General features: G+C 40.6%; 1 protein-coding gene across 1 annotated transcript; it reads left to right on the forward strand.

Annotated features, from left to right (window-relative positions):
* Positions 1 to 14,604: 14,604 nt before the first annotated feature.
* On the forward strand, positions 14,605 to 17,421 carry LOC133440678 (major histocompatibility complex class I-related gene protein-like). The gene is made up of 3 exons (XM_061717997.1): positions 14,605 to 14,704; positions 16,422 to 16,910; positions 16,997 to 17,421. The coding sequence occupies exons 1-3, from the start codon at positions 14,647 to 14,649 to the stop codon at positions 17,419 to 17,421; spliced, it is 972 nt and encodes a 323-aa protein (XP_061573981.1). The 5' UTR covers positions 14,605 to 14,646.
* The last annotated feature ends 744 nt before the right edge of the window (positions 17,422 to 18,165 follow it).

Below are 18,165 nucleotides of genomic sequence, written 5' to 3' on the forward strand. Positions count from 1 at the left end.
TTCCTGGAATCTGATCCCGATGATCCTCCCTCTTCTTCCTGCTCTCCAACCTGCAGATCTGCAGCTTCAACACGGATCTCAACATCAGCTTTATAATAAATTATGTCAGACGAGTTGTAAATCTAGTACAACTTGATTTTATACATGTGATTAAATAATATTGTTAATTTCATATTATTTAAATAATGTGAAAAACGTACAGAAATATGTTGTAACTTTAGCTTGTATAGTTACAATAACACAGCATGGATCATTTGAATTACATTGTTTTGACTTAGTTTGTCCCATGAATTATCACGATAATCTGATGTACGCGCAGCTCAGATTTTAAAATGCATAAAGCCTTTTACAGTTTTCAGCAAACTATGTATAACATCACAATATATAACCTCTGAACGGAGTAGATGGAGAGAGTTTAACAACATGGAGCTGCAGATTAACTTTACAAAGAGAATGTGAGTGAAGAAGAAACAGACGGGAAAAAGGACGTGTGAGAGAGGCTTTGTAGATGAACGAAATAAACTGTCACGTTTAAAGAAACTTCAGCAAATACTAACAGCTGTTTATTTGCACCGTGGAGATGGCAAGTTACCAACAGCAACAAGTAATACGATTTTAAGAAGGAACAGGGATTCAAACAAACTCAATGGAGAACTTTAAAAAAAAACCTCATTGCAACACAACCTCATCGTTCCCTCTGCGTCAAGTTGACGGAGAAGCATAAATCCAGGTTGAACCTGCAACCCTTGTGGGGAGGGGATTAGGCTCATCAGCCACAGGAGGTGGTGGTTGGACTTCTGCGGGTTCTTCTTCTGTGGGTCAGACAGGAGTGGACAGCTGCCCCCGGAGGACGACAACATGAGCTTCATTTGTCACGAGTCACCAGACTTCTCCTCCGGGTGATTTTTCATGTGTCTCAGCAAATTACTTCTGCAGCTAAAACCTTTGTTGCACGTGTTGCACAAATATAGCTTCTCGACCGTGTGCGTGGTTATGTGCCGTTTAAGACTTGATGATTCAGTAAAGGTTTTTCCGCAGGTGTTGCACACGAACGGCCTTTCACCGGTGTGGATCCTCGAGTGAACCACCAGTTGGGAACGTTGTGTGTAACTTTTTCCACATGTTTTGCAGATGTAGGGCTTCTCGCCCGTGTGCGTGGTTATGTGGCGTTTAAGATGTGATGATCTAGTAAAGGTTTTTCCGCAGGTGTTGCACAGATACGGCCTTTTGTCAGTGTGGATCTTTATGTGATCCATTAAATTACGACTTTTACTGAACTCTTTCATGCAAGTGCTGCAAGAAAGTACCTTCTTCCCCGTGTGGGTCCTGGTCAGCTTTGGTTTACAGTTGCTGTCTGACGGGACAGCAGCATCTTCGTGGTCACCGTGTCGTCTCATTGGCTCCGGATCTGCAGTTTTACTGGAGTCTGAGCGTAAACTTTCAGTCCCTTCCTCATCTTTGTTTTGAGCTTCAGGAGAAGTGTGCAACAGCAGCTGGCCACAGTTTGGTCCTGGTTCCCCATTTTCAATTTTCACATCAGCGACATTGACCAATGAGACCTCTACGTCCTCGTGCTTCATCTCCTGACCGCTGGAGTCTTCCTCCAGTTCTGTAGTCTGTGGATGCCCTGGTTCCTCCCGGTCCGGGCTGCAGCTCCTCTCCAGGTTATCCAGGTGCTGGTCACTGAAAACCCCGTCCTCCTCCACCTTACAAACATTTTCTTGTGGGAGTTCTGGAATTACAAAAAGACAGGATTTTAACAAGTAAAAAGTGCTTCCCAGTGTTGATTGTTTGGTTGTATTTGTGAAGTTTAAAGTTTGTCCTGAACCTTCTGTCTTCCCCTTCAGCTATGTAGTATATTTGAAAACAAGTGCATTACTCTGTGTGACCATTAAGTGGCACTGTGACTGTAGGAAATCTAGCAGAAAATTGGAGAGTCTGGATCCAGAGATCTGAACTGTTTCTTGTCGCCAGTGGAATCGACGAAAAGTCTAATTCAGTGAAAAGAGCCACGTTCCTACATGTGGCCGGGGACGAAGCAATTAAACGTATATAAAACTTGTGACTTTGATGAAGACGTAGATGACTATGATACATTGAAAGAACATTTCTGCCAACATTGTGAGCCAAGGAAAAATGTGCTGTATTTGAGGCACCTGTTCTTTATTCAAGTGCAAGGAATATCAGAGACTGTTGATGCATATGTGACTGATTTAAAAAAGAAAGTGCAAGACTTCGAGTTTGAGCACCTCACAACACTTATTGATGTAAATGTTCGCACATCCAAGTGGAGAACGAGGTGGATTGAGGAAAACCTACAGTATGACCCTCGCAGAACTGGTCAGTGCCAATAAGGAAGAATGAAACATCTTTATGTAATCTGAATTAGATGACATATATGACACGCACTGCAATCAATCTCACTCTAATAAAGTAAGGTAGCTGTCTTCAATTTGATAATGACACCATAGTTAAACTGAAACAATAGTAGGTACAGTAGCCTATGCTGTACCAGGATCATTCTCCATAGGTGTTAATAGAGTGGTTAATCGTACCACAGAACACAGCACATACACCTACTACCTTTCACCAGACAGTGCCAATTCATTTAATATCTCACCTCTGCATTTATAGCCAAGCCACTTGAGGGAGGACACAGGTCCCACACACTGGAGACACTTGTCCAAGGGGGAGACAGTTGCACACACCAGGCTATGTTTCTGACACTGTTGGAATGTTTTTATTGTAACTTTTATTGTTACCAGACAGTTTGAGCAGCAAGACTTTTCAGAATCATATGTATTTATCTTAAAAGTACTAAAAAAAACCCAACTAATTTCCATCAAATGTCTACATTACATTCAACTTACCCTCTCACTGTTGACAACTGTCTCCATTTCAGTTGGACTGCAGAACTGATTCTCCGTGTCCATCTAAGATAGAGAACAAGAGCAGACGTGTTCAAAATTAACACCGTGGTCTGCCTGTGTTCATTTGTTTAAGTTTAAGTTAAGTGACAGGATAAAAATAAGTGTGGAAATACAGCTTTAGAAGGTCAAAAATGTGTTGCACAGGCTCCAGACTAACTCGTCCACTGGTGCGACAACTGAGAAAGTTGGTTGCACCAGCACATGATTTGGTTGCACCTTTTTTATGGAATATTGTATCAGTCAGAAAAGAGTGCTTGAAAACAGGGTTTTGTATTTGTAACCATAGTTTTGTAAAGCTGTGCATTTATGTTTGTACCTGTAACTATAGTTTTGCAAACTTGTACATTTAAGTACAAGCATTTATCTGTAAGCTTAGTTTCGTAAACTTCTACATGTGTGCAAACTCCGTTTTACAAGTCTGTGCATTCAGACACTTGCAAGCTCACTTTCATACAGCTAAATATTTAATAGCTACTATTATGTACAAGTTTACAAAACTACGGTTACAGATACAAACAAATATGAGTTACAAAAACAAAATCCTGTTTTCAAGTACACCTTTTTGAATGATTTAATAGTGTTGCACTTTGTCAGTGATTTGGCTGTTTTGGTCGTCCAATGTGACGTTACTGCAGGGCTCTACAGAGCGAGTATTTCACTTGCCACTAAAAATGGAAATGTGCAAACTGGAAGAAATAATTTACGAGCACAGTGTGCGAGTTAAGATTAAAACCTACCGTAATCTTTTTAGCACCCCGCTGCTATTCATTCAGAAAATAGTATTTCATACTCAGATAATGTACAATGTTTATTAAAAGTATCAATATATACCTGTTCCAAATCTTCAATTGTGGAGGAAGACTTTGTAACACCAGAATCTTCTGGAGGCATTTCCTCAGTAGAAACCTGCAAAACGGAAAAATATAGATATTTTCATAAATGTCTTGATGGCAGGTTGTTCTCTGTGTAACATTATGCAAAAGGTTTCATGGCTGTGTTTCTGAGTGTTTTGAGGGAAAGAAATCCACTCAAAATGTTTCTTAATTAGTCAACAAGGTAAATTATTACAGTCTTTGAAACCTAGAATCTTCCAAAAATAATGTTTATGTGTGTGGTTATGTGCCGCTTAAGATCTGATGATTCAGTAAAGATTTTTCCGCAGGTGTTGCACAGGTACGGCCTTTCGCCAGTGTGGATCTTTATGTGATCCATTAAATTACTACTTTTACTGAACTCTTTCCTGCAAGTTCTGCAAGAAAATACCTTCTTCCCCGTGTGGGTCCTGGTCAGCTTTGATTTACAGTTGCTGTCTGACGGGACAGCAGCATCTTCGTGGTCACCGTGTCGTCTCATTGGCTCCGGATCTGCAGTTTTACTGGAGTCTGAGCGTAAACTTTCAGTCCCTTCCTCATCTTTGTTTTGAGCTTCAGGAGAAGTGTGCAACAGCAGCTGGACACAGTTTGGTCCTGGTTCACCATTTTCAACTTTCACATCAGCGACATTGACCAATGAGACATCCACCTCTACGTCCTCGTGCTTCATCTCCTGACCGCTGGAGTCTTCCTCCAGTTCTGTAGTCTGTGGATGCCCTGGTTCCTCCTGGTCCGGGCTGCAGCTCCTCTCCAGGTTATCCAGGTGCTGGTCACTGAAAACCCCGTCCTCCTCCACCTTACAAACATTTTCTGGTGGGAGTTCTGGAATTACAAAAAGGGAAAAAAGATAGGATTTTAACAAGTCAAAAGTGCTTCCCAGTGTTGATTGTTTGGTTGTATTTGTGAGGTTTAAAGTTTGTCCTGAACCTTCAGTCTTCCCCTTCATCTATGTAGTATATTTGAAAACAAGTGCATTACTCTGTGTGACCATTAGGCGGCCATATTTTCACCAAATCTCTATAAACTGGAATAATACCCAATGACCTCAAAATTGCCAAAGTAGTCGCTGTTTACAAATCTGGAGACCATAGTGTATTTAGAAACTACCGGCCCATTTCTGTTCTCCCATGTTTCTCAAAGATCCTGGAGAAATTGGTCTATAACAGAATGATGAAACATTTGCAGGACTGTAATATACTGTATAAACACCAATATGGATTTAGGAAAAATCATTCTACAGAAATGGCTATAATTCAATTGGTTGATAAAATTCACACTGCAATCAATAATAATGAATACGCTTTGGGAATCTTTCTGGATTTATCCAAAGCTTTTGACACAGTTCATTTTGTTATTATTCTTCCAATGTGGATTTGCTCTAAAAAAAAAAAGAGAAAATCTACACGGAGCCAGTGTGATCTGCATCTTTTCTACAGAATAAAGGATTAAGTGTAAAGTGTGAAATATGAGTCTGGTCCAGAGTGTGAATGGAGCATGAAAGGCAGCACCAAGTAAACAGAACAACAAGTTAGTTCGGGATGTTTCCGAATCCCACATCAGCAGCTGCTTGAGCTGGGGAGTTTCCCATTTAGTTGGTTTGCTTCATCACCACGGCTTTTAACTGGAAACAAAGGGATCTTGTAGGAGTCATACTCATGTGTTCATTCATTCAACTTTCCAGGGTTACGTACCGACTCTGTGGAGTCTGATTTCAGGTTTCCAGGCGAGGTCCAACAGTCTGCGCTGACGGTCGAGCTCTTCTTCATACTCCAAGATGCTTTTTTCAAACACTGACAATATTTCTACAGCAGCTGCTGTTAGTCGCTGACCGATAAACTCTCTCAGATGATTCACCTTAGACATTGTTGAAGAGGAAAAAGAAAGGAAACAACAGAACCGTCCTCTCCTTCTTCTTCTCTAGGTTTAATGGCGGATCACAACCAACGTTATTAGGTTCTACCGCCACCTGCTGTACCGGAGTGTGTAACATCAGGATCATTATTACACCAGCTTACAGTCTAACTTAAAGGGGGGGAAAAGGAAATACCTAAATAAAATAAGATAACCACATTTAAATCTTATTATCTATCCCTGCATCTTTAAGAAAGACAAGGATTTCCTTATAACAATCCCTCATCACCTCACTCCTCCCTAATAACCTACTAAACTCCATTCCCGTCCCAGCTCGTACATCCTGTCTCTTAAAGCGTTCCTTTCTACCTCATACTTGCCACATTTAAGAATCACATGCTCTACATTCTCTGTGACATCACACTCATCACATTTATCACACACGGACTTTGACATTAAATACAGAGTTGATTTTAAACTAGTATGACCTAATCTTAATCTAGAAATGATGACTTCCTCTCTCCTACACTTTCCTTTGAAAACCTTCACGTTAATTCACTTCTGTATGTTATAAAAATGTCTCCCTTTTACACCGTTGTCCCACACCTTCTGCCATGAATCCCTCACTGCCTTTCTAATTCATGATTTAGCTTCACCTTTACCAAAAGGAATTTCCATAATTACCTCACTACTCAATTTCAATGCTCTTTTAGCAATATTGTCTGCTTTCTCATTGCCATCAACACCCATGTGGGCAGGAACCCAACAAAACTGCACAGTAATTCCAGTTCTGCATAACCTCCACAACACCATTAATATTTCCAACACTAGATCTTCTATTATTGTTTTATTTGAAGTCAAACTTTGAAGGGCTGCAGTGGAGTCTGAACAAATGACATAGTTCCTTCTCGCAGTTACAGTAAGTATTTCATTTACCAACTAAAGTAATTAGAACAAAATGCATACAACATTCTTTTCATCACAGGTTTACTACTACTTCTGTCATTTAGCAGACGCTTTTATCCAAAGTGATTTACATCTGAGAAAACAACACAAGCAAGAAGGTTTAGAAAGAGTTTTATTTTTTCCGACACAATAACAGCTGACACAATTTATACAGGACTGTCTCAGAAAATTAGAATATTGCAATTTTCTGTAATGCAATTACAAAAACAAAAATGTCATACATTCTGGATTCACTACGAATCAACTGAAATATTGCAAGCCTTTTATTATTTTAATATTGCTGATCATGGCTTACAGCTTAAGAAAACTCAAATCATATCTAAAAATTTCAGTTGATTTGTAATGAATCCAGAATGTATAACATTTTTGTTTTTTTAATTGCATTACAGAAAATAAAGAACTTTATCACAATATTCAAATTTTCTGAGAAAGTCTTGTATGATAAGCTTCTGATTGTTAATATCAATAAAAAAAAGAAAATATTTTTGAATTCATGTGTACTTTATTATTTGTCATGAAACATTTATATTGTTAAACTTTTATTGCAACGGGCTTCAAAATAATACACATGGTAAGTCTTTGAGACATTAAAACATTTAAAGGAGCCGTCTGTAAGAAATGTCCAAAACTGGTACTGCAGTCACTTTCAAAATATTGTTGAGCGGCGTGTACCCTCCCCCTCCTCCCCCGACCAGAGGTTGCCAGGTAGGCTGCAGAATGCAGCAGGAACGTAGGCTGCCATGGCTGCGATAATTAGAGCCGAGCTGGCAACCCGGATGCCAAAACAATACTGACTTGGTGATTGGGAGAGAGGTGGAGGGTGGAGCTTCAGAAACAATACTGACTTGGTGATTGGGAGATAGGTGGAGGGTGGAGCTTCAGAAACAATACTGACTTGGTGATTGGGAGATAGGTGGAGGGTGGAGCTTCAGAAACAATACTGACTTGGTGATTGGGAGATAGCTGGAGGGTGGAGCTTCAGAAACAATACTGACTTGGTGATTGGGAGACAGGTGGAGGGTGGAGCTTCAGGCCAAAACAAAAAATGACAACATAAACATCAGTTGAGGGCTGCAACTCCTCTTTTTAAACTGGAATATCCTGGCTTGAGTGCTGTTGTCAATGACATAAGTATTTGAAATGAACATGATTTTTAAATGTCTGTTGACATATCGGGGTCATTTTATGATTCGTTTTATTATCGCTCTTACATACAGCTCGTTTAAATATCCAACTTAGTTTAGTTCAGCGCTTCCAGTTGGTGGATTTATTATTGACGTGCACATGCAGGACTCATGAGTCACCGTTTGGCATTGAAATAAAAAAGTAAGTTAAGTCAGAGGGAAGGTAAACTTCGGATGGTACGACCAGAGGGAACACAGGGAAGGAAATGAGGATCAATTAACATGATTTTGGTGTGAAATATATAGATATACAAGACTCATTTAAAGCTGCAGTTTCCAACATTTAACCACTAGAGGGAATAAAGATCCCAAACTAACCCCCAAACTCAGAATGACGGTTCATTCATGCATGAATCACCCACAGGTTTTCTGCAGGGGTTTGAAGCCTCTTTTTCCTCGTATTGTGGCAGGTTGGAATTATATAAAGAAAGAAGTTTAATGTGTAATTAGGGGCGTGGCCTTTTGATTGGCATTAATTTGTCCAACCTGTAAATAAATACTTTTTCTACGATCTTAGAAAATGTTGGGAGTAAAGAATCAGGCCTGTAATTAGTGAATTGGTGTCTGTCTCCAGTTCTGTACAGTGGGATGACTTTTGCAGTTTTCATTTGTTTTTGGAAATGTCCCAGTTCTGAGCGACTGATTACAGCTGTATGTCAGTTAACAATCCATCAATAACCTTTTTGACTATTGTCATATCACCACAGTCAGTTGACACCTTGTTTTTACATTTACTTACAATATCTATGATTTCTCTCTCCTCCACAGCTGTGAGAAACATTGAATCTGGATTTCTACTTATTAATGTTTCCTTCCATCCATCAGCTGATCCAGGATCACACATTTTTCTGCCAGCTTTGGTCCAACACTCACAAAATACCTGTTAAAATTATTAACAACCTCATTCATATCATTAATGACTTCATCTTTATTGGTTAAATATTGTGGATAATTAGTCTGTCTTGAACTTTTACGTTATTTTTAGTCCTTATTCCTGGAGAGACATTTTCATTAAACCTTCTCCAGAGACCAACAGAGCAGATCATCTTTTTTTAACCCACATCAACTCCATGGTTCCTGACACAGTGGATTCCTATCAGTTTTCCTACCGTGCCAACAGATCAGTGGATGAAGCGATGGCTTCGGCTTCACTTCACCTTCCAACACCTGGACAGGATGAACACCTATGCACGGCTTCTGTCCCTGGATGTGTCATTTGATGAAGCCAAGACCAGTGAAATAACAAACTGGATCAAAATGACGTGATTGAGGAAGTTGAGGATAAAGGACAAAAGTGCATCTCCACTTTTCAACCTCATTTGATGACATTTCTCTTTCCACATTGTTTTCTGAGCTAAATGCTGGTTGTACTGATCACGCTGTACCAATAATCTGCGTCACTGACAACTTTCCTCTTGTTGATGTACTGAAGTCTTTTTTTATTTGTGTTTTTTATGGGGGTATTATTGTTCCAATATTATTTGTGTGTGCGTATCTCAATCTGTGTGTGCGTAAAAAGATTTGTGTGTCTGTATTCAGATTTGTGTGTGCGTAAAAAAGATTTGTGTGTCTGTATTCAGATTTGTGTGTGCGTAAAAAAGATTTGTGTGTCCGTATTCACATTTGTGTGTGTGTAAAAAGATTTGTGTGTCTGTATTCATATTTATGTGTGCGCAAAAATCAGCCGGGAGCTCTCGATTGGCTGTCTTTGTACACGTGGATTTTGACACACTTCTGCCGCGGCAAATCTGTAAAAAGATCTGTGTGTAAAACGATTTGTGCGTCCGTAACTTTTCCTTTGCCCTGAGCTCGGACTCACAGGCTCTCGCCAGGCTACAGTAGCAATGCAGCCTTCACACCACTAGTCGGCGCGTAGCTCTCAGTCAGTACGTTCACCTGCAGCAGTTCCATCGGGTTTCTGATCATATTAGACATTGTTTGGACTTTTAAACTGCATGCAAACACCTGAACCCCATCTACTTCGGACCTATGTCGGACATTTAGTAATCGGGTTGCATATGGAGTAAGATCACTTCCAAAAAGATGTGTCCATGTTATAACTATTCGTATTCGTAATGATAAACATTTGTATGTAAATAAAAAAGTTGTACCCAAAATTCTGCTGTCACGCACATGAGTCTGATATATTATTAGGGTTAGGATTGTTTTTATGTGAGTAAGAAATTAGGTAAGAAATTTACCTTTTACGTCTCATTTATTCATTCACACACGCACTAATATATTTGAGAAACAGTTAGGCACCAAATATAATATATTTATTTTCTCAGATGGCAAAAATAAGAACTTTATTGATCCCACATAGGAGTAATTCATGTTATATCAGCTATAGAGAACAAGGTAGTGCTGAAAAAAACAATAGTCTATCTTCCCTCACAAAAATAAGAATAGAGAAACATATTTTCTCATCAACAAAACAAATTTAAATTTTTTCAAATAACAAAATAACACATTTGAACCATTTTTCAGACAATAAAAGAACTGAAAAAATCTGAAGAATTGTTCAAATATGTTATTTTGTTACTTGAAAATGTTTAAATATGTTTATGTAAAATATGCTTTGTTGATGAGAAAATATATTTTTCTTATTTTTGTGAGGGGGGATAGGCTATATATTGTTTTTCGGCACTACCTTGTTCTCTAATATGACATGAATTACTCCTATGTGGGATCAATAAAGTTCTTATTTTTGCCATCTGAGAAAATTAAATATATTATATTTGGTGCCTAACTGTTTCCCAAATATATTAGTGCGTGTGTGAATGAATAAATGAGACGTAAAAGGTCAATTTCTTACCTAATTTCTTACTCATATAAAAACAATCCTAACCCTAATAATTTATCAGACTCATGTGCGTGACAGCAGAATTTGGGGTACAATTTTTTTATTTACATGTTTATCATTACGAATACGAATAGTTATAACATGGACACATCTTTTTGGAAGTTATCTTACTCCATATGCAACCCGATTACTAAATGTCCGACATAGGTCCGAAGTAGATGGGGTTCAGGTGTTTGCATGCAGTTTAAAAGTCCAAACAATGTCTAATATGATCAGAAACCCGATGGAACTGCTGCAGGTGAACGTACTGACTGAGAGCTACGCGCCGACTAGTGGTGTGAAGGCTGCATTGCTACTGTAGCCTGGCGAGAGCCTGTGAGTCCGAGCTCAGGGCAAAGGAAAAGTTACGGACGCACAAATCGTTTTACACACAGATCTTTTTACAGATTTGCCGCGGCAGAAGTGTGTCAAAATCCACGTGTACAAAGACAGGCAATCGAGAGCTCCCGGCTGATTTTTTACGCACACACAAATATGAATACAGACACACAAATCTTTTTTACGCACACACAAATCTGAATACAGACACACAAATCTTTTTTACGCACACACAAATCTGAATACAGACACACAAATCTTTTTACGCACACACAGATTGAGATACGCACACACAAATAATATTGGAACAATAATACCCCCATAGTTTTTATTATTATTACGATAGATTGTTCACTCTTGGGTTGATGTTGAGCTTTTATAACTCACCACCAGGGGGCACTGCTGCTCTTTCTACATATGGAGAGTGTAATATTCCAGAATTATAAACAATAAAATGATTCATCCATCTAAAATGAAAACTTAATTACATTTTTCATGATTATTTCTGACTAAATATGAGTTGAGGTAAAAAGACATTTACTCCTAAACGGATGTCTGATATAAAAGGGTTAAATCCAAAGTGTGTCCTCTTCCTGGAATCTGATCCCGATGATCCTCCCTCTTCTTCCTGCTCTCCAACCTGCAGATCTGCAGCTTCAACACGGATCTCAACATCAGCTTTAGAATAAATCATGTGTCAGACGAGTTGTAAATCTAGTACAACTTGATTTTATACATGTGATTAAATAATATTGTTAATTTTATATTATTTAAATAATATGAAAAACATACACAAATATGTTGTAACTTATAGTTACAATAACACAGCATGGATCATTTGAATAACATTGTTTTGACTTAGTTTGTCCCATGAATTATCACGGTAATCTGATGTACGCGCAGCTCAGATTTTAAAATGTATAAAGCCTTTTACAGTTTTCAGCGAACTATAATATCTATCTATCTATCTATCTATCTATCTATCTATCTATCTATCTATCTATAACATCACAATAAATAACCTCTGAACGGAGTAGATGGAGAGAGTTTAACAACATGGAGTTGCAGATTAACTTTACAAAGAGAATGTGAGTGAAGAAACAGACGGGAAAAAGGACGTGAGAGAGAGGCTTTGTAGATGAACGAAATAAACTGTCACGTTTAAAGAAACTTCAGCACATACTAACAGCTCTTTATTTGCACCGTGGAGACGGCAAGTTACCAACAGCAACAAATAATACGATTTTAAGAAGGAACAGGGATTCAAACAAACTCAATGCAGAACTTTAAAAAAAGTACACAACCACATCGTTCCCTCTGCGTCAAGTTGACGGAGAAGCATAAATCCGGGTTGAACCTGCAACTCTTGTGGGGAGGGGATTAGGCTCATCAGCCACAGGAGGTGGTGGTTGGACTTCTGCGGGTTCTTCTTCTATGGGTCAGACAGGAGTGGACAGCTGCCCCCGGAGGACGACAACATGAGCTTCATTTGTCACGAGTCACCAGACTTCTCCTCCGGGTGATTTTTCATGCAACTCAGCAAATCAATTCTGCAGCTAAAACCTTTGTTGCACGTGTTGCACAAATATTGCTTCACGCCCATGTGGGTCCTCGAGTGAACCACCAGGTTGCAACATTGCTCGTAACTCTTTCCACATGTTTTGCAGATGTAGGGCTTCTCGCCCGTGTGCGTGGTTATGTGCCGTTTAAGAGTTGATGATTCAGTAAAGGTTTTTCCGCAGGTGTTGCACAGGTACGGCCTTTCGCCGGTGTGGATCCTCGAGTGAACCACCAGGGTGGAACGTTGTGTGTAACTTTTTCCACATGTTTTGCAGATGTAGGGCTTCTCACCCGTGTGCGTGGTTATGTGGCTTTTAAGATTTGATGATTTAGTAAAGGTTTTTCCGCAGGTGTTGCACAGGTACGGCCTTTCGCCAGTGTGTATCTTCATGTGATCCATTAAATTACAACGTTTACTGAACTCTTTCCTGCAAGTGCTGCAAGAAAACACCTTCTTCCCCGTGTGGGTCCTGGTCAGCTTTGATCTACAGTTACTGTCTGACAGGACAGCAGCATCTTCGTGGTCACCGTGTCGTCTCATTGGCTCCGGATCTGCAGTTTTACTGGAGTCTGAGCGTAAACTTTCAGTTCCTTCCTCATCTTTGTTTTGAGCTTCAGGAGAAGTGTGCAACAGCAGCTGGCCACAGTTTGGTCCTGGTTCACCATTTTCAACTTTCACATCAGCAACATTGACCAATGAGACATCCACCTCTACGTCCTCGTGCTTCATCTCCTGAACGCTGGAGTCTTCCTCCAGTTCTGTAGTCTGTGGATGCCCTGGTTCCTCCTGGTCCGGGCTGCAGCTCCTCTCCAGGTTATCCAGGTGCTGGTCACTGAAAACCCCGTCCTCCTCCACCTTACAAACATTTTCTTGTGGGGGGTCTGGAATTACGAAAAGGGACAAAAAGATTGGATTTTAACAAGTCAAAAGTGCTTCCCAGTGTTGATTGTTTGGTTGTATTTGGGAGGTTTAAAGTTTGTCCTGAACCTTCGGTCTTCCCCTTCATCAATGTAGTATATTTGAAAACAAGTGCATTACTCTGTGTGACCATTAGGCGGCCATATTTTCACCAAATCTCTAGAAACTGGAATAATACCCAATGACCTCAAAATTGCCAAAGTAGTCCCTGTTTACAAATCTGGAGACCATAGTGTATTTAGAAACTACCGGCCCATTTCTGTTCTCCCATGTTTCTCAAAGATCCTGGAGAAATTGGTCTATAACAGAATGATGAAACATTTGCAGGACTGTAATATACTGTATAAACACCAATATGGATTTAGGAAAAATCCCTTCTACAGAAATGGCTATACTTCAATTGGTTGATAAAATTCACACTGCAATCAATAATAATGAATACACTTTGGAAATCTTTCTTGGTTTATCCAAAGCTTTTTTTTTTTATATTCTTCTTCAAAAATTATTACACTATGAATTTGCTCTAAAAAAATCTACACGGAGCCACTGTGATCTGCATCTTTTCTACAGAATAAAGGATTAAGTGTAAAGTGTGAAATATCAGTCTGGTCCAGAGTGTGAATGGAGCATGAAAGGCAGCACCAAGTAAACAGAACAACAAGTTAGTTCGGGATGTTTCCGAATCCCACATCAGCAGCTGCTTGAGCTGGGGAGTTTCCCATTTAGTTGGTTTGCTTCATCACCACGGCTTTTAACTGGAAACAAAGGGATCTTGTAGGAGTCATACTCATGTGTTCATTCATTCAACTTTCCAGGGTTACGTACCGACTCTGTGGAGTCTGATTTCAGGTTTCCAGGCGAGGTCCAACAGTCTGCGCTGACGGTCGAGCTCTTCTTCATACTCCAAGATGCTTTTTTCAAACACTGACAATATTTCTACAGCAGCTGCTGTTAGTCGCTGACCGATAAACTCTCTCAGATGATTCACCTTAGACATTGTTGAAGAGGAAAAAGAAAGGAAACAACAGAACCGTCCGTCCTCCTCCTCTGTCCGTCCGTCAGGAACCAGACTCTGCTCATCAGTTCCGCTGCAGTTGCGTGGGTCTTCGTGTGTTTTCATCTGCAAAACTGAAAGTAAAAACTCAGAAACAGACGGTCGGGTTTTTACCAGCAGTTAATAAATATGTTTGTTCTCCAGCTGATGTCGGGGTTTCTGCTCCTCCACCTGGTGATGAGTTCAGGTAACAAATACTGCTGGAAACAGCTGTGTTTCTTTATTTACAGTAGGATAAAGTTCTTGTAGGAACTAATCGCCCCCCCACGGGCCAAACCTCAGACACAAATTCAATTTTACAATTTTAAAATTATAGTATGCTTATAGTTTATAAGAAAAGTAAAACGAGTGTTGTTTACCTAATTCAGAGTAAGACTAACTGTAAAAAGGCTGTTCTCACACAGACATGTAATGTTCTAGATGAGAGCTGCACAGAGCTAGATAATAGCCTGTATTTACACTGCTTTATGTGTTGGCTATCAATATGCATTATCCCATCTAAATACATTAAACAAAATGTTTTAATATAATTTCCAGTGTAATGTTATGTGTGTGTGTTCTGAGACAGTAAAGTTTAACATTATTTAGTTAGTTGGCCCTTAATTCTGTCAATAGCCTGCCCCTCTTTTTGGTTCTGCTGCTGCTTCCTCCCTCTTTTCTTCATCTCTAACTTCAGAGTCGGACTCCCTTTTTCTCTTAAATATGTCGTAAATCTTTCTCTGCATTTTGATGGCGATTCTGTATCATACATGTCAAGTTTTGGATTTTAAAATAAGTGAATTTTCCGCCGCTGTCCCGCCAGTCCAACCGAGGTCCAGTATTATATTACATTTAAAGACAGATTTATGAGAAATCTAAAATAACTACCTGTCAACCACTTACAAACTATAATTATGAGCTCAGAATCTGCTAGTTCTACCTTTGTTGACACTGAAATGCTGTGGACATTCCTGTGTTTGTAATTCCTATAATAGAGCCTAACTGAAAACACTAGTGAATTAAAGCACACTTATTTATTTTAAACATTTTTAGTTTATATATGCATTGATTGTCTTCAAGTGAAACATTTACATTTTATTTTAATTTGTCATTTTCACTCATGTGGTTCTCTGCCATCAATGACTGATGACACAGACGCACGTTTCTGTGTCTCCAGCTGAAATAACTTTCAGAACTTGTAACTGTTCATGGTCCTGTTCCTCTTTAGGAAAGTAAATCCGGTTTCCATTTTTTAGAGATATTTACACGAGGTGTTTGCTTTTTTGTCAGAAATGTCTCCTCTCTCTGGTTACATCCATCCATCTCTGATATGTTGTTCCGAGTTTGTTCCCGTTGTTTCCACTAACCTCGTGAGAACTGCCCCCCAGGCTGCAGCAAGAAGCAGTTTCTGGCGAGACTAGTGACAATTCAGTTTGCGGTTTAAAAATGATTATATTATAAAACGGGAAATTTACAGGAAAATACTAATACGGGAAGACAGCGGGAAAGAGGGGTGAAATACGGTAGTTTCCCACCTAAACGGGAGACTTGACAGGTGTGTTCTGTATGTGTTCACTCTATATTCCTGTGTTCTGCCACCAGGAGGCGCTGTGGGCATCTCGTTACATTACAGCGGTGTAAGTGTAACGTTACACTGCTGTAGTGTAGTTTGCTCGTCTGAAGGGACAAACTGTCAGCGTTAGATAAAGGGATACGTTTGTCTTCTAGTTAACATTGATTAGTTTCTGCTCGTGTTGTGAGCATCAGTAAACTGGGAATAACAGCTGGATCATCTGTCCTCTCCACTCTTCTCTCTCCTCCCACTCTGCTCAAAACGCCTTCCTGTGGGATCCGGGTCTATATTTCTTTCCAGATTCCCGTTCCGGACCGATCCGGCTTACCGATAATTCTGTGCATTGTTTTAGGCTCCGGGCACTCGCTGTCGGTGTTGCTCACCTACATCTCAGGACCAACCCAGTTCCCAGAGTTCTCTGGGGTCCTGATGCTGGACGACATCCAGGTGGGGTACTATGACTCAGAGACCAACAGAGTGATGAAGGTCGGTGCCGGAGGTGAGAAAGGGGAGGAGCTTGACGTGGACCAGTTAGCCTTGGATGGGCTGAAGAAGAATATGAAGGGGATGAGGATCAGGTTGGACGTAGCCAGAAAACAGCTGAACCTGACCTCTCCAGGCATCTACGTTCAACAGAGGATGGTGGTTTGTGGGGACCAGGAAGACGATCAGCATAATTTCCTCATGGTCAGGGATGTTGTGAATGGTCATGATGCCGAAAGCGTAGTGTGTAACACAACCCACTTCCTGTACGGCGGTGGTGATGGTTGGGAGTTCCAGTTGGACACCATGGAGCAGATTTACTTTCAGATGCGCTTCTCAAACATCTACCTGCCCGTATGTGCCCGGACTCTGCAACACCTGCTGGAGATCAACAAGCACCTGGTGATGCGTCGTGTTCGACCTCGACTACGCCTCCTATCACAGCCGGGGGGGGCGGGGCCCAGATCACCTGTCTGGCCACAGACTTCTACCCTCGCCACATCAACCTGACGCTGCTGCGGGACGGTGAACCCGTGGAGGAGGAAATGACCGTTGGCTCGGTGCTGCCCAACGGCAACGGTCTCTACCAGCTGAGGAAGACGCTGGTGGTGGATGAAGAGGAGCTGCAGAGGAAGCACAAGTACACCTGTGCAGCGTCTCCCCTGAGTCTGGACAACCGGCTGGACGTGAGCTGGAGGGCGGAGTCTTTCCGTTCATCCAGAGTCCACGTCATATCTGCTCCCGTCGTCCTGCTGGTTGCTGCCATCCTGCTGCTGGTGCTGATGATGAAGATGAGGAAGAGGTCAGGGTCAGAGGGCATCTCCATGGAAACACAGGAGAGTCCCCCGGAACAGACACCTGAATCTTGATGACACGGTTCCTGAAGTTTGCTGGTTTGTCCAGATGCAGTTTTGTGATCTTCAGTCCTGCTTCCAAGTTCTCTCTGCTCAGTTTAAATTCCAGTAAATGTTGAGCTGACGACAAGTTTGATTTTCAAGTATCAGTACTGGATATTTACAGTAGTAATCATGTTCTACATCGTAGCCCAGTCGTCATATCAGGTGGGAGTGTGGGGTTCAGTGTCCTGCTCAAAGACTCCCCAGACTGGGGTCAGTCCACGACCTTCAGGATGGAGGACGACCTGCTCCACCCAACCACATGTCCAGACGGCTGCAGCGTAGTTAAGATCATTATTATCTGAAGCTGTTCAACGACACCTTCAGAAGATGGACGGTCCTTCCTTGAGCCAGCAACAGTGCATAAATGTTATTTATATACAAATTATGTTTTTTTTCTTTAACAATAAAGTTGCCATTTGTGAAAATTCAGTGTTGTGATTTCTTTACAGTTAACATGATTCATTTGTCTTGTAACATAATAAAATGAAATGATGAGGAATCGGAGTAAATAACTGTGGTGTACCTGTTTAGTAGGGGTGTAACGGTATTTGTATTCGTCCCGTCCCGTCACGGTACGGGGGTCACGGTTCGGTTCACGCAGTCATACGGCGAATACGTCTGACTGAGTTAAAAAAAAAAAAAAAAAAAAATCAATCATCGTTTTTTTCCCCCCTTATAAATATCAACAGTCACGTTCCATTACAGACCTAAATG

This window comes from Cololabis saira, chromosome 3 (assembly GCF_033807715.1).
Source record: "Cololabis saira isolate AMF1-May2022 chromosome 3, fColSai1.1, whole genome shotgun sequence".
Taxonomy (NCBI): domain Eukaryota; kingdom Metazoa; phylum Chordata; class Actinopteri; order Beloniformes; family Belonidae; genus Cololabis; species Cololabis saira.

What these genes read in the sequence shown, in the direction of transcription:
- LOC133440678 (XM_061717997.1), top strand. Translation starts at nt 14,647, where the DNA reads ATGTTTGTTCTCCAGCTGATGTCGGGGTTTCTGCTCCTCCACCTGGTG. An exon ending in CCACCTGGTGATGAGTTCAG is followed by an intron (nt 14,705 to 16,421) that starts GTAACAAATACT and finishes GCATTGTTTTAG; the next exon opens with GCTCCGGGCACTCGCTGTCG. An exon ending in AAACATCTACCTGCCCGTAT is followed by an intron (nt 16,911 to 16,996) that starts GTGCCCGGACTC and finishes CTCCTATCACAG; the next exon opens with CCGGGGGGGGCGGGGCCCAG.